Raw genomic sequence first — 15,916 nt, forward strand, 5'->3', positions numbered from 1 at the left:
TTGGAAAAGTGGCTTTTCAATGAGCCCGACAGTCAGTTCTTTTATAAAGGGAAACAGCTTTCAGATCTGCTTCTAACTTCTGATGTGGTTAGGACTTCTTGAGACGGGGCTCACTTATACTGTGCTTGGATCTCTTGAAAGTTACTTCCAACGTCCTACAGCAATCTCTCTGCCTGTCTGTCATCTATATCAACGATCACTCATCTATCATCTATTTAGTTATCTATCATCTATCATTTATATCATCTATCAGTCGTCTACCTATATCAACTATATCATCCATCCATCCTCCATCTACAATTCTCAAATTGGAAAATACCTGCTTGCCGGGGAATCAAGCAAACGGTGTGTTGGCTTAAAATGTCCTGCTGTTGACCCGGCTTTAGGAGAGGGACTCATTCACTTAACTACATTTATGGACCCTGGGGAGACCCAGACTTTCATACGCTTGTAGTTTTGAGTGGGCGGCATCTCCAAAGCTGGTCTGGCAAAGCTCCCAGGGGCTGCCTCTCAGATCCCATAGAATACTGCAGGGTCCCTGTGTGAAGGCAGGAGCCCCCACAGCCCTTCACCAGGCTCCAGCCTCTGGGGCCGACTCTCAGATCTGGGTGGACCAGCTCACCAGCCCAGCCTCCGTCATACCCCCAGCTCGCCGAGAACGGGGTCACGGTCCCGGGAGGCACCAGCTACGCGAGTTCACGCTGATTTCCCCCCCGCTATTCCCAAGCCCACCTTAGAGCACAGAAGAAGTTTGGGTCCATGGGGGGAAATGTGTGTTCATTCTCCAAGTACACAATTTCAAAACAAATTTTGAACTACAGCTTTCTTATTGATTTCCTATTAGTTTTCTGACAAATTAGCCTGTAATTTTTTATTTTTTTCTATTCATTGCTGACCCTTTTGGCTTTACGAGGCTGTGTGAGACGAATTATGTATTTTACACACACACGTCTGGCAGGGTCATAAATCTCCCATATCAAAACCCTGCAGATGTGCCTCAAATTCGATAGTCTCGGGTCTGGTCGCTATGGGCTGGGGCTGATGGCTCTGCGTGACGTGTGGCCGCGCCTGCAGCTGGACAGAGGGCCTCCCGGCGTGCCCAGCGGGCTGTTGTGCCCCTGGAGTCATTTTTCAGCCCGTGGCCCCTCGCCCTTGAAGGGAGTCTGGTCAAGGGGGACTCATGAAAACCCTGGCCTCGCCTTCCCGTGACAGCTGGATCCAGGGAGCGTGGGGCTGTGAAATGACCGGCGGAGGAGGAAGTACGTCCACCGAAGGTGTTGGATGCATTTAATCTCAGCCGACGTCACGTGTGCGGAGCTGAGGGCTGTGGCACTCAGATATATTGACCTGGGGCAAGACTTCAATTTCAAGATTACTCCCTCCAAGGTCTCACCTTGGCTCCAATCCCTGTAACCTCTTGGGCCAATAAATCTTGATACCAGCCTCCAGAGAAGTCATTATCTTTCACAGGAAATGATTATTTCTCCGTTAAACCCCTCATGGAATTTTCCTGGGATCTGTCTCCTTCAGCTTCCCCGCTCAGCTGTTCCCTCCTGCCTAAAATGCCCAAAACTCACCTCCAGCGCTTTAAACCCCAAATCATCAGCCGAGCTTTACGAGTCCTTTTGACGCTTTGCCCTGCGCAGCCATAACAGCCTCTCTGCGACATACAGATGATGGCCACGGGAGCGGTTGGGGGCGATGGCCACACACATCTGCAGCAACACGCCGCATCCTTTGCGATGGTGCCTTCCCGTGCCCGGGGCGTCGGGCTCCCACCGGGCAGGAGGCGAGCACACTGGCCTTCCAGAGGGAGCTGGGGCCCCGGGGTCAGGTCGGCTTGCAGCTGGGGGACAAGGCTGTCGGTCGAATGCTCGACAAGCGGTCAGGGAGTCCCGTCCCACGCTCGCTGGCTTCCCTTCAGCCCCGAGGTCCCAGCGGGGCTGCAAGTCCCACATTTGTCCCCCGTCCCTTGTCTTATCCGCCCACCCTATGCCAGCCATCAAATGCCAAGCTGCTCCTCTGCATTTGTCCCCCAGCCAGTGTCCCCTTTGCCCCAAGCAAAGTCTCCTCTCTGACACCCTGTGAGCACAGCTGGGAGCAAGGGTGGTGTTTGCAAAACTTGACCGCAGGCTGAGGGGGAAGGGCAGGATCTCACACACACACAGACGCCCTGCACCCCTGGCCCTCCCTCGGGAGCTCCCTGCGCCCCACCCCTGCCTGCTGCTCACCTGTAGGGGCCTTTGCAGCGGCCGTGTCCATCCACGTGGTAACGTGGGCATTTAATTATGCCGGGAGCCCACGTCCTAAGTCCAGCTCTACCTCTTCCTGGGGGGGTGGCAGGGACACCCGCCCCCGATGCCTCCATGACTATGTCACTGCCCTCTCTACCGTGTCATTGTGAGGACACAGAGGAGAGCCTGTCCCCGCCAGGCTCCATCCCCGGCACGTGGCAAGCACTCAGGAATAATCCTCCTTGTAAGTCTTCTGGAGAACGGCTGGTGTCCTTGACCAGCTGAGCCCGACACCAAACGCCGGCTGAAGGGGTGTGGAAGGCGGCACCCGCTCCGGGGCCGGGGCTGCAGGTGGAGTTTGTCTGCCCACTTCTTCCCTCTCCCTCGTGCAGAACTTCCCCCATCTGCGGGCGGCGCTCAGAGAAGGGACAGCTGGCCCTGCCCTCCAGGGCTCATGTCCATTCAGCCGGACACTAGCTGGCATGACCAGGATGATGACCAGGGAGGAGACTCAGGGCTGGGAAGGGGGCTCTGCCTTTGTCACCAGCGTCAGAACGGGCTGGCCCTCCAGGTGTTGGGGGCACCGGGTTTGAGAGTCCCTCTGCCACATACGTTCCAGGCATCCTGAACCACGGCACTCGGCTCTCCGAGCCTCAGTTTTCCCCTCTGTAAAATAGGAAGACCAATGTCTCATTTCATCAGCTCTAAGATGCAACACTTCCCGACATTTCAATCCCTTTGAACTCAGGGTGCGTCTCACACATCTGAGAATTGTCTGTGATACGTGCCGCCCCACTAGCGGCACATACGATTGCTGGGGTGGCTCTCCAGCAGGGAGGAGGAGCTGACTTGAGGAGCGGCGCCGGGCTTCAGCAGGGCAGCAGGGCCTGGCTAATCCTCGTAAGTTTTCACCCTCCTCAGACACAACCCCACCCCCGCGTTTCACTGTTTCCGCATTTGGCTGCATTGTACAATCAAAGCATATGCTTTTCCTAAGAACTTGCCATTAAATCAATCGTGTGTTCTAGGGCCAGAGGCCCTTTGGATTTGAGAAACTGTGGTGGTGTTTTTCGGGTGCAGCCTCCCAGCGCTGTGCTGAAGCAGCACATGGGCCCACTGGCTGCCCCAGAGAGCAGGGGTCCCAGAGACCTCCCCTCCACCCCCCTCAGGGTCTGGAGGGGGACACAGGCCTAAAGAGAGAGCTGTGAGTGACAGTGGGTCTTGAACCTGGGGAGGGAAGGGGCACGGTCCTTCCAAGTGGCCTTGAGTGTCTCCTAAGGCCTGAATTTTGTTCCCCCCAGAATTCCTATGTTGAAGCCCTAAGCCCCAATGGGATGGTGTTACGAGGCACCTTTGGGAGGTGATCAGGGTTTGATGAGGTCATGAGGGTGGGGCCCCCACGATGAGGTTAGTGACCTTACGAGAAGAGACCAGAAAGCCCCCTCTCCTCCGTCCACACACAGCACAGAGGAAGGGCCAGGTGAGCACAGGCGAGAAGCGGCCGGCCGTCTGCCAGCCAGGAAGTGAGTCCTCACCAGAAACTGACAATGCCTGCACCCTGATCTCAGACATCCAGCCCGTGAGAAGTAAATAAGTGTCTTTTGTTTAAGCTGCCTGGTCTGCAGTGTTCTGTTACGGCAGCCTGAGCAGACCAAGACAGTGTTCAAAAGCTAAGACCCTTGGGCTTCCCTGGTGGTGCAGTGGTTAAGAATCCACCTGCCAAAAAAAAAAGGATCCACCTGCCAATGCAGGGGACACAGGTTTGAGCCCTGGTCCAGGAAGATCCCACATGCCGTGGAGCAACCAAGCCTGTGAGCCACAACTACTGAGCCGGTGTGCCACAGCTACTGAGCCTGCTCTCTAGAGCCCACAAGCCACAACTACTGAGTCCATGCGCCACAACTACGAAGGCTGTGTGCTCCACAGCAAGAGAAGGCACGACAATGAGGAGCCCCCGCACCGCAGCGGAGTAGCCCCCGCTCAGCACAACTAGAGAAAGCCTGCGCACAGCAACGAAGACCCAACGCAGCCAAAAATAAAAACAAATAAATTAAAAAAAAAAAAAGCTAAGCCCCTCCTAGAAGAGTGAAGCAGGTGTGCAGGTGAGGCCTAGACTCCTTCCCGCCAACCCGGCCTTGACCATCTTTGCCAACTGCATAATCAGATCCTGGTCTGTTTGCTCAACAGTCACCATAGGACTTCGTGGCCATCCCTCCCAGCCTGAAGGCGGGGGGGGGTGGGGTGGGGTGGTGATGAGCCAACCCCCCAGACCAAACCCACTCGCTGCTCCGTCTTGATCGCCACATGTTCTTCTACCCCCACCCCCCGCCACTGCTCCTCTGGTCCCCTCCTCTCCTCAGCCCTGCAGCCACAGGCCCAGGGCTCAGCATGTGGCCAGCCCTCTCGCTTCCTCCTGTGGGAACCTCAACCAGCCCCGACTTACCATCTGAGCCCTAGCCTCACGCAGCCAACCAGTAGCCCGACACCAACTGCAGGTGTTGAAAAGGTCTCTGGAATTCAACAGGGCCAGGGCAACTTTGATCTCCACTCTCACCTCTGCACTGCTCTCCCATCCCCTCCCCTACAGTCTTTCATCTCAGCCAAGGGCAGCTTTGTTCTTCCAGCTGCTCCGACCGAAGCCCGGCAGGCAAATGTGACCTCTTTGTCGCATACCCTGGATTTAATCCACCATGTGTCCTACCTTCTTACATACCCGAAGTCTAATCCTTCTCACCAGCACCACCGCCCACCCCTTGCCTGAGCCCTACTGTGTCTTGGAGGGCGGCGATGGCCCTTCAAGGTTCTCCGGCGTCTTCTCTTCCCCTGGTTTGCTGTCCTTCCAACACGCTTGCCCCTTCTGCCTCAGGGCCTTTGCACATGCAGTTCCTCTGCCTGGGCTGCTTGCCTCTCCTCACCTCCTTCACCCACGGTCTCCTTCTCAGAGAGGCCTTCCTGACCCCCTGTGTGCCACAGCCCCCTCCTCCCGCCCTGCTTTACTGCTTTTTATGGCGCTTAACTTCACCTTACTTGTTTATTTGTTTTGGGTCTCTCTCCTGGAGCGCAGACCCAGTGGCACTCGGGCTTGGCTTTGTCTCCAGGGCTTGGTGTTGAGCAGAAGCCCAGCAAATGTTAGTGAAGGAAGGCAGGAAGAATGAATGGGGAGGGGGCACAAGTGCCTCGTCCAGGGGCCCTTTGGTTTGGATCATCTTAACCAGGGTTTTCTAACCCTTGTCTGAAAGAAAAACAACAAAGCTCTTTTCAGACAAAATCTTACACAGAACCTCACAAGGTAAAGGGCAGAGAGAGGATTGCATTGCTATAAATGTAGTTTGTGTTCAGATCATATCATTTACATATTTAACAATCACACATAAGAATGAGGTGGCCTGGAACGTGAGAATTCGACCTTCCGGGTCAACGGATGCTGACTCACGTCCGCTCTGTGGTCCACTTCCTTTCTTTTCTGTTTTGGTCACACAGTTCAGAGGAAATCTTGATATGCATAAAACCATCAGGAATAGCATTGAAAAAACAGGTCTGCTGTTATATTGCGCAAACAAGCCGTAGGAATCTTTATTTCTTAGGTGCGCAGAGAAGTCATCCCCGAACGCTCTAAAATTTACCTCTGTAACACATCTGAGTTTGTGCGGGTGTTTTGTTACATTGTATGAGTTAAAATATCATATTAAAAAGTCAAGGTCAGCGTTGCAGACCCTCTGAAGCCGCAGGCAGGGTTGCCAGAGAAAACACAGGACGCGCAATAAAATGTGAATTTCATTTAAACAGCGGATCGTTTTGAAGTCTAAGTATGTCCCATTAAATTTGCATTTCAGGTATGATACATAGACTTAAAAACAACTCTCGAAAAAAAACCCAAAAACAAAAAACAGCTCTCCGTTTATTTGAAATTCACATTTAACTGAGCGTCCCGTACCTTCACTTGCTAAATCTGGCGACCCCATCCCAGCTTGGCGTGGGGAGGGGGGGTGTGTCTGCGGAGGCGGTGACAGTGGGGGCGGGGCAAGGAGGGGCGGAGCCGAGCGCTAGGGGGCGGGGTCCGAAGGCGTGGCCAGGAGGTTGGGGAGGGGCCATGAGCTCAGGGGCGGGGCAGGAGGCGTGACCAGGGGGCTGCAGGAGGGGCGAGTCGGTGCCTGGCGCTCAGGGTCCGGGACTGAGGGGCGCCTGGGAGCCGGGGCCGGGAGCGGGCGGAGCTGGGGGCGGGGCCTGGTCTCCGGCGGTGGGGGCGGGGCCGGGCGCTGGAGGAGGGGCCGGGCGCGCGCGGCGCACGTGACGGCGGTTGCCAGGGTGAAAGGTCAGGCGCGGCGCGGCACTCCCAACATGGCGGCGGCCGGGACGTCGGTGTCGGCGGCGCGCAGCCCGGGAGCCCCGGCGGGGTCGGAGGCCCGAGTCCGGCGCCCGCCCCCGGCGCGGCCCTCGCGGCTGCCCCCGCTGCTCGTGCTGCTGGCGGCAGCGGCGGGGCCAGGCGCGGGTGGCGCGGAGCGGCTGTACCGCGCGGGCGAGGACGCCGTGTGGGTGCTGGACAGCGGCAGCGTGCGCGGGGCCACGGCCAACAGCTCCGCCGCGTGGCTCGTGCAGTTCTACTCCTCGTGGTGCGGCCACTGCATCGGCTACGCGCCCACCTGGCGGGCCCTGGCCGGGGACGTGCGAGGTGAGGCGCGCCCCCGCGCGGGACTCGACCCCGGCCGCTCGGCCTGGCACCTGCCCTCCGGCTCGCGGCAGCCTCTCAGGCCCCTTTCCCGTTGCCCTACGGGGACACCTCGCATAGGCCGCCGCTGGCCCGCACCTCGGGGTATATCTCCCATCTGACCGGTGAGATCTTGGGAAGTCGGTCGTCTTAAGTCAGAATGACAAGAACCCTTCTCCTCCAGCCCTCACTCCACAGCTGGGGACAGGGAGGCCTCCCCATTATCGCCTAGCTCTCCAGACCCCTAGTTTTGAGCCCCTAAGACCTTCATTAACGCCCCAGGCCTTTATCCCAGCTGTGTCCCGACGTGCACGCCATCCTCAGTAATTCCACTCCAGTGCCTAGACTCCTCATTCTTTGAGGATCCCCATTCCTCTTCCAAGCTATTTTCCCTGTAAGTCCTTCTTCATCCTCTTCAGGTTTGGTTAGCTGAGCATATATAGTGGATACTCAGAGTGTCCACAACATAGATGTCCAACTGTGCTGGAGACTTCTCTATAGAAGCAGAAAAAGACCTTCAAAGCCTTTCATTGGTTGGTTCCTTGTTCATGGACGTGCAGCCTTGGATAAATCTGTCACCCACCAAACTTCTGGTCATGTTCCCACATTTTATTGATGTTTGGCACCTTTGTCATGTTGCAAATTGCTGATCGGTCACTAGGCTACTGGCTGCTCTAAAAGGCAGAGTTGTAGCCAGTTAGGCGTTTTGCTGCAGCCTCCCTGCAAGCGGGCCACACTTCAGAACGGAATGCGAATTGCTCTCAAGTGGGAGCTGGTCTCCGGCAAGAGCTGGGTTTGGCAGGGCTCTTGCTGAGGTTGAGCTGACCTCTAATTATGTATTTCAGCGGGCAAGAGAGCAACAAATTGCTAGGTTCTTTTCCTGCACTTTAGTTTTACATCCAACCCTGTTGTGATTTTTTCATATCTAGACAGACTCATAAGGAAACTTTAAAAAAGTCTAAATAGGGCTTTTGTGCGTGACTGTAAATGATTATTTTTAGATGCGTCTCCTTTTGCCTGGGGGTGTTGGGGCCTGTTGATTCTAAAGGGTCTGTTCTTTGATCTAATGTTTTCTTGAGTCCCTAGTGTTTGGCACCGGTCAGAACTGAAATCAGAGACTATGAAACGGACGTTTTACTCCTTAGTAGGTTTTTTTTTTTAAGCCTTTGCTTTGACACCAAACAGAGGACTTTGCAATTCTCTTTTGTCATTGGGCGGCGGAAACACAGGTAAATTAAAACGCGGGTCGCTCTGGCAAGACGTTTGTCACCTATTTGTGCATATTTTGATTGTTGCAGTTTAGTGTCTGAAATATAAATGTTATAAACCAGCTTTGAGTGTCGCAAACTATTTCATAGTCGAACCAGCATGTAAGGAGCCTTGAAAATTGTCCCTGGAACTCAGAAGGAAAGTTGTTTTTGGAACCGAAACTAGTAAAACCCATACCTAATGGTGTGATTAACTTAACTTAGCTAAATAAGGTTATCTTAAATGAGTTGGACATCCTACAAGTCAAAGCAGGAAGAGCAGGCCTGAGACAGGAGATGTGGCTGAGTGAGAAACAGCTGTGGCTCGGAAGACAGGGCAGGCGGGGCAGGGTGAGGGCAGCGGCGGCCAGGGGGCCCTGAGAGCCAAACTGCCTGGGGGGCTCCCGAGCACCAGCTCTGACTGGAGGCAGAGCCTTGACACTTGGGGTCCCCAGAGAGAGCTCACCTGGGGACTTGGTCGGCCCAGCCCAGGCCTGCTGGATCAGAAGCTCTGGGCGTGAGGCCTGGCGTCCTGTCAGCACAAGCCCCAGAGGTGGAGGATTTCTGTGCTCAGGGACACTAACCCTGCAGGACAACTGCAGGGATGGGCCTGTGCCCAAAGGGGGCGGAAGCGTGGCTTATGCAGTACCCCCTCGTGGCTGTCCACACACGAGAACTCCCCGGTAAAGGAACCCGTTACTTGGCCCTGGGGTCCCAGGTGACTGGCCACAGGGCCCTTCCGGTGCTTCATTTCCGCGAAGTCCCCGTGGAACGCGTTGGGAAGAAGTGCTCTCGCCCTCACTGAGGAGGCTGGCGCAGCCCCTCTGCCCAGCGTCTTCTTCTGGCCGCGGGCCGCCACGCAGGGGAGGGGGCGCCCAGCGCCCACAGGGGCCAGTCTGAGCGCAGTCATCACTCCCGCTGTCACTGCTTTGGGCCGGCTCAGTCACTTGTGAATTGGAGTGTCCAGTGAGTCCCCGGGGCACGCAGGCCTTGGACTAGGCCTGTCAGGTGCCTCTTCCCACCCCTCTTGAAATGCAGTGTCCAGCCAGCTTGCCGCATCTGCCCCCCACCCCAGTCTCGACAGCACTGTGGCTTCTAGAAGGTGGGTGTTTACAGTACAGCCTCTACTCCCTGGCTTGAGATCGCCTGGGGGGGGTGGTCACTGAGCTAGAGGAGCACCTGCTTCCCCTGCTGTCCCCCCACGAGCGCCTCCTAAGTGGCCTCTTCCACTTGCTCAGAGTGGGTGGGGGTCTGCAGAAGGCGGGCCTCCTCCGCTCGGTAGGGCCTCTCTGTGCACAGCTTAGGGACACCTTTGTTTTCCTAAAAGGTTTGGATTGAACTTTAGCTCTTCGCTGATATTTTCAAGGTTTAAAAATAATTGTTTTTCCTTCGAAGAAGATGGCTTAACCAACAGAAGATCTGCTGTTGGGTGCCAGCTGTCCTCCCGGCGTTTATGTAAATCTGGCTCGGGCCTGTCACTTCTAAGTCCTTCGCAAAACAAAACCCTGCCGCGTCCCTGAAAACCCTTTTGCCCAGAGCTGTGATGTTAGCTCAGCTGGTGGTGCCGCTTCCTCTTGAGGTGGGAGCTGAGACACCTGTGTGGGGGGCAGCCCGCCACCACCGAGATTTGTCAAGGCAAGGAGTGTCCCTGTCATCATCACCGGGTCCTGGTGTCTGTCCTGGCCCATCTCTCCTCCGCTCTGTCTTTGGGGAAGAGCGCCAGGGAAGCAGGGGCAGGTTTTCTGTCATTGGCCCCAGAATTCTTGATGAGAGACTCAGAGGGGCGCCCCGGAGCTGGCAGGCAGGCACCCGCCGCACACCCCTTCTCTTCCCGTCACCCACGTGTGGTCACACGGTTGAGTGGCAGGCCGGGGGCACCAGAGCCCTGACGGCTCGCTCCTGGCATCTGCGGGGACAGCCGGGCCCCTTCTTGCTGCTGGGGCTTGGTCTCACCTCCCAGTGAGCTCTTCATCACCAGCAGTCTCCTGGTCAGCATGGCCGCAGGCTTCGTGGACGTGAACTAGACCACCTGGTGTTCCCCACGGGTCATTACCTGTGCACCACAGGAGGCGGGACTGAGGGAGGAGGGGGTGCTGTTGGAACGGGAGTTCACCTGGACCCCAGAGAGGTGGGTGGGCAGGGGTGCTCCCCCTCCCTCCCCCGTTACGGGCCCAGCAAAGCTTGTCGTGGGCTCCCGCCACCAAGACTTGTCTGCAAGACCCAGACTTCATTGCGACCAGGTCCAGAAGGACACCGCCGCTGTGTGAAGCCCGCGACACTGAGTGAAGGAGCCCTGGTGGTAAATGCCGCTGGCCTGCCTGGGCTTTGCAGGCGAGTCAGCGACCTTACGCATCTTGGGGGCTTTTCCTGCCTTGCGATGCACAGCCTCCAGCCAGCAGGAGCCTGTCCGCGTCCAGTGGGCTCACTGCACAGCCTGCGGGACCACGTACAGTGTCAGCTTAACCACACCGGGCGAACTCGGGGGATGAAAGGACGCTGGAGACCCAGTCCCGGCCCTCTGCCCCGTGGCGAGGCTGAGGCAGAGCGCCCAACTCCAGGCTGCTCTGGGGGCTCGTGTGTAACGCGTGCTCCTTAGCGTGAGGCTTAGTTTCTGCCGAGGCCTGTGTGTCCTGGTTTGCAGCCTGAACTTGGAGCTTGTCTAAGCAGCCCTTTGCTCGTCCAGGAAGGGGTGTGTGCGGGGACCAGAGCGTCCTCCAGCAGCTGGAATGTGGGATCAGAAAGGCCAACGTTGCCCTGACTTGCGGAGGGCGAGGAGGGCGAGGAGGGCGAGGAGGCCGGGATGGAGCCGGGCCTTAAGCACCGCGCTTGGCTGCGCCCGTTCAGGCCTCGGAGGTCACTTCATCTGCATGTAATCATCTTCTAGAACCAGTTGTTGCTTGACCGTAAATCAGACTTTTATAGATGTTTTATTAGAACTTGACAAGTAACGGTGAAAAGTTTAATCCTGTTAGGTTAAGTAATATGGTTACTTGACAAGGAAACTTGAAATAAATTTTAGTCCACTGTGCATAGAAGCTTAATTGTTTCACGAGTATTTTTTAAGCCTGTGGTACTGAAAACAGACGGGCTCACGAGTGGGAGTGCGGAACGGGCGCGGGCCTCACCGCTGCTCCCTGTGGAGGCTCTGGCGGCCTCCCTGCCTCGCAGCTGGCGCGCTTCACCCCCGTGTCTAGTTGGGGGTGGCTGACGCTGTCTCGTCCTGAAAGCAGGCAATTTGCATTCGGCTTAGAGCGCTTCTCTCCTTTGTGTGGTGGGGTCCCAACAGGTGGGAGAGGCAGGAGGAGGGGAGGGTACCAGCTGAATGGGCGAAGACCCCGAAGCTCAACCTCTGAAGTGGTTTGCATTTTATTTGATAAAATAGACTGTCTCCCTTTTGTGTGGCGTGAATGCCGTCCATCTGCTGGGATACTTGCAGTGGCTGCTGGCGCCTCTATAACCGAAATTCTCCCTCATCTGCCTCCTTCCGGGCCTTCCCGCGGCTCCGTGTGAGGTGTGGGCAGGCCCCGCCCCAGGCTGCCCCCCGACGGGGTGTGCCGTCTGGAGTGGAGCCCCGGCTGCCTGTGGACGCGGGAGCCCTCGGGCCGGGCAGGGGGCTGTCCTCTGCCCGCCAGCGTGCGCCCTGCCGGAGCAGCGTCGGACTCCGGCTCTGCATTAATCCAAGTGCGTTCCCCCTCCCGTGGACCCCGTCCTTGGGGGGAGGTGCGGACAGTGAACAGAAAGCGGGCAGCACGGGCAGTGGGTTGGGGGGGTAAGTCCTGGGAAGGGGAGTGGGGCGGTGGGAGCGGCGCAGGGCAGGGCCGCAGAGCGAGGGGCCCGCCACGTAGGGGCACGGCAGGGCTGGGGCGCGCCCAGAGGGCCCAGCTCGAAAGGGGCCGGGGGAGCCGTGCTTTCCCTCCTCCTGGCCAGCAGAGGAGGAGTAGCTTTCAGCCGGGGCCGCACGACCTGCTTCCTCTGGAGGATCCCCAGCTGCTCCCTGGAGGACTGAGGGCCAGAGGCCCACTGGCCGGCGGGAGTGTCACGGGGGTGGGAGGTGCCCCACCCCGCGCCAGCTCACTTCGTGAGGGGCTGAGGGGCTCGGGGGGTGGGTTGTGGAGGGTAGTAGCGCTTGTCCTCCAGAGCGTTCAGGTGTTTGGGGGGTAGCGTCCTTTTGCGAACGGGAGGAAGGACGGCCTTCCAGGTGGAGTGCACTCTGGGATAGATGGGGTTTGGCCCAGACTTGCCAAGTGAAACAGCTGGCAGCCCGGGGCTCTGTGGCCTCACTGTCGTGTTCGTTTCCAGGGCCCAGCTGCCGTTCCTGCCCTTGGCCAGGCACTGCCCAGTCGGGCTAGTTTTCTTCCACATCCTGCTGTTGAGACACATGTAAAACTTGGACAGAAGGTGGGACTCGTGTCCTCTCGGTGTCATGTGGCCTCATCCCCAGGTTCTGACCTTTGCTTGATGACCGTTAGTTCAGGGCTCAGACCCAGCCTCAGTGAACTCACAGACCTGACTGGGCAGAGATGCAAATCCCTTCTGTCCAGTGGGAAAGGGAACCCTGCTGGCGCTGGCCAGCTCTGTCTCAGCTGGGCTGGTGCTGGTGGCCATGTGCTTGGTCCTCTCTCACCCCGAACGGGTCCTTCAGTCACCAGGTCAAGGGCATGTGTGACACCTGTTCCCTCTGCAATGTATGAGTCATGCTCTTAGCTTTTTGAAACTTATACCCTGATACTGACTTAGGGTGGACTCAGTGTAGGGACCCCTCATGCTAGTAACTTTACCGAGCGTTCCATCTATTAGAGGCGTGCAAGGAAGGACTAGGCCAGCGTAAGTTTTTCTTAAACGTCCCACAAAGCATTTCAGCGCGGCCGGACTGCTCCTGAGGCACCGTTGCTTTTTCAGGCAACACCTCAACTTTCTTTTCTTTTTCATTTCGAAGCCACTGGCAGCTGTACCCTATTTTGAAGGGCTGGGTCTGCCTACTGGGTGCCTGGGACACTTGAAGGCGCTTCGGAGGCCGAAAAACCTGAGTAGGAAGGTGTAATCTAGTCTCTGTTTTACAGCTGGGGTGACACAGGCACAAGGAGACTCCTAAGTTTCCCAGCTCCTCGAAACCTGGTGGCAGAGCGGGTGTGGGCCGGACGCTCTGCCTCCGGCCAGGTGTCCTTATGCTGTCCGGCACTGCCTGTCGCATTGGGGTGGGACACAGTGAGGCTGGGGGACCTTCGGGGTCCATTCAGGGCGGCGGCCCGGTCCCAGCTTGAAGGGATGGTGGGTGCACACTGACTCCCTCCCAGGAGGGCTCCTAGGGTGCTGCTGCATGCGGGCGCCCACCCCCAGCAAAGCCTGTTTCCCCACCCGAGCATCCCCTGCGTCAGGCCAAGAAGAAGTTTCCACCTTTTCGCTGGGAAGGTGCGAGTTGATGCTGAGCTGGACGAGGGTGACCTGCCAGTTGAGGGCGGGCTGCCCTGCCTGGAGACTTCGTAGAAAAGCACGCTTGGGCCTTCCCTGGCAGTCCAGCGGTTAAGACCCTGCGCTTCCACTGCAGAGGACGCGGGTTTGGTCCCTGGTCGGGGAACTAGGATCCCACATGCCATGTGGCCAAAAGCAAGGAAAAGCGAGCTCAAGGTCCGTGTGTCATGAATGTAACAGGAGGTGGGGAGGTTCCTTGCCTGGCGGTCTCCTCTGCCCTCCCGGCTACTGCCCAGAGGTCCGGCCCGGCACAGCTCCAGGGCAGAACGTCCCGCCCCCCTCAGCCATCCCGTGGGGACCTGGAGCCGCTTCCTCGCCGGTAGAGCAGGAAGGGAGACAGTCGCCTCCCAGGGCTGGCTGTGAGGCTTGCCCGGGGTCGCGAGCGGCAGAGCTGCCTTGAGAGCTGAGTCCTGAGCAGGAGGGAGGAGGTGACAGCGGCCCTCGCGGCACAGGCGCGTCGTGCGGGTCGGCCTGGCCCCGTCCATGCGTTCCGGCCCGTGACGTGGCTGCATCCTGTGGTCAGGGTGGGGTGCCACGCTCGCGAATGGGCTCCTGCCGTCTGGGGTGGCCCACGTCTAGTGAAGAGAAGGTGTGAGATGTGTTGGGAGTACGAGGATTGTCTGTACGTTTGAGAAGGGGCCACGTTGTGCAGGGCCTTTTAAAGAAGTTGTCAGAGGAAACGGCTGCTTCATTCCACGTGTGACCGTCTGAGGGTTTGGGGGGGCGGGCGTTAGGGTGGCAGCGTCGGGGGGCGCTGAGTTGGAAGTGGGGCATGTCTTTGTCTGGAGGCAGCAGGACCAAGCGTGGAGAAGATCCTGGGGGGACCCTCCGCTTCGGTGGAGGGTGGGCCGGGCGCCTCGGGTGCGGCGTCTTCTCTGCCTGCCTGGACGGCGGGCCGCGGGCTCCGCAGCCACCGAGCCGACTGGACCTCGGGCGGAGCTCCAGGACCCTCCTGCGTAAGAGCCAGCTGCCCGCCAGGCAGGCCCCACAGCGCGTGACCTGTGAACTTGCTCCGCTTGGGAAGAGAGGCTGGCGGGGCTTCTCTTGCCCTGGCGACCGCTCCTGGGCAGGGCCAGGGATGGCCCCTGTGAGGAGGCGACGTGTGTGACACTGAGGAGGAACGTGGCCGGCCACTCAGAGGACAGCGTCCGCCCGAGGACTGCGTCCTGTGGGCTGAGAGCCGGGCACGTCGTGGTGGGGCTGGTGTCCCCACGCTGGCCGGGCAGAGTCTCGGGCTGGGGTGGGCACCGGGCCCCGACTCGGCTCTGCAGGCCAAGCAGCCCGTGGAGCCCGCGGTTCTCGTTTGCAGTCGCGGAGCTGTTGAAGCGGGGCCGTGTGTGAAGCCGGCGCCGTGTTAGAGTTGGGAGGGCCGGCACCCGGGCCTGCGGCCTCCTCTCCCTGCGGCCGCGCGTGGCAGCCGTGCTGGGTGCTGTCTGCGGCCTCCTGCACCGGGAATCCTGGGAGGTGTGAGCTGAGGAACAGGACGCGCGGCCTGCGGCGCACAGACGCGTAACACGCGGCCCCCGCAGGTACCCTGAGGTTCCCAAGTTTTCTACATTTATTTCTATAACACATACTTACTAAGAAAAATCTGAAAAACAAAACAGTGGGCCCAAGTCCCACCGTGAGAACTGCACCCTCGTGAACGGCTTTTTCTGTCCGGGGCTGGCTCCCTTGTGTGCATAATGTCAGCTCTTGAAGCAGTTTTCCATTTTCTTTCTGTCTGGGTCCTAGAGCACTTTTTTTGAAGATGGAGTGAAAGTGTGCCATGGAGATTCTCAGTAAGCCCTGAAGCCCTGTGTCTGTGCGCCGGGGAGGAGGTAGCAGGAGCGCGGTGGCGAGTACACCCACAGCCCGGCCGCCGGGGCGGAGGTGGCCCTGGGAGCCCAGCAACCTGCCAGCCGTGCATCCTGTCCTGCGTCTGGGCCTCTGCCGCACTAAGTGGATGAGAGTATTAACTGTTCTTCCTCAGGTCCTTGTAATTGGAGACTGCAGGAAGATGTGACCTGTGATTTGGGAGGGCTCTGTGATTTTTGTTTTCCATCCATTTAAATGGCCTCAAGATGAACCGGTTTCACTGAGGCCACGTTAAGTGCAACACTATTCGGTCATTGACTGTGAAAGCAGAACTTTGGTTTTGTTTTTTGTTTTTTTTTTTTTACTTGATTCTTTGCGTTATATTAACGTCGGTAAATATTCTGTATAATTACAGAGGAAAAAGGCATGTTTTTTTATAAGATTTTTTTTTTTAATGTGGGCCG

The 15,916-nt window shown here is 57.9% G+C and overlaps 1 protein-coding gene across 1 annotated transcript in view; it reads left to right on the forward strand.

Moving 5' to 3' along the window:
• Positions 1 to 6,572: 6,572 nt before the first annotated feature.
• QSOX2 (quiescin sulfhydryl oxidase 2) overlaps positions 6,573 to 15,916 on the forward strand; it is a 29,009-nt gene continuing 19,665 nt past the window's right edge. The window contains exon 1 of the mRNA XM_060013785.1: positions 6,573 to 6,903. Within this exon, the coding sequence (XP_059869768.1) occupies positions 6,573 to 6,903 (331 nt within the window). The remainder of the gene's footprint in view (positions 6,904 to 15,916) is intronic.

Source organism: Delphinus delphis, chromosome 6 (genome assembly GCF_949987515.2).
Source record: "Delphinus delphis chromosome 6, mDelDel1.2, whole genome shotgun sequence".
Classification (NCBI taxonomy): Eukaryota; Metazoa; Chordata; class Mammalia; order Artiodactyla; family Delphinidae; genus Delphinus; species Delphinus delphis.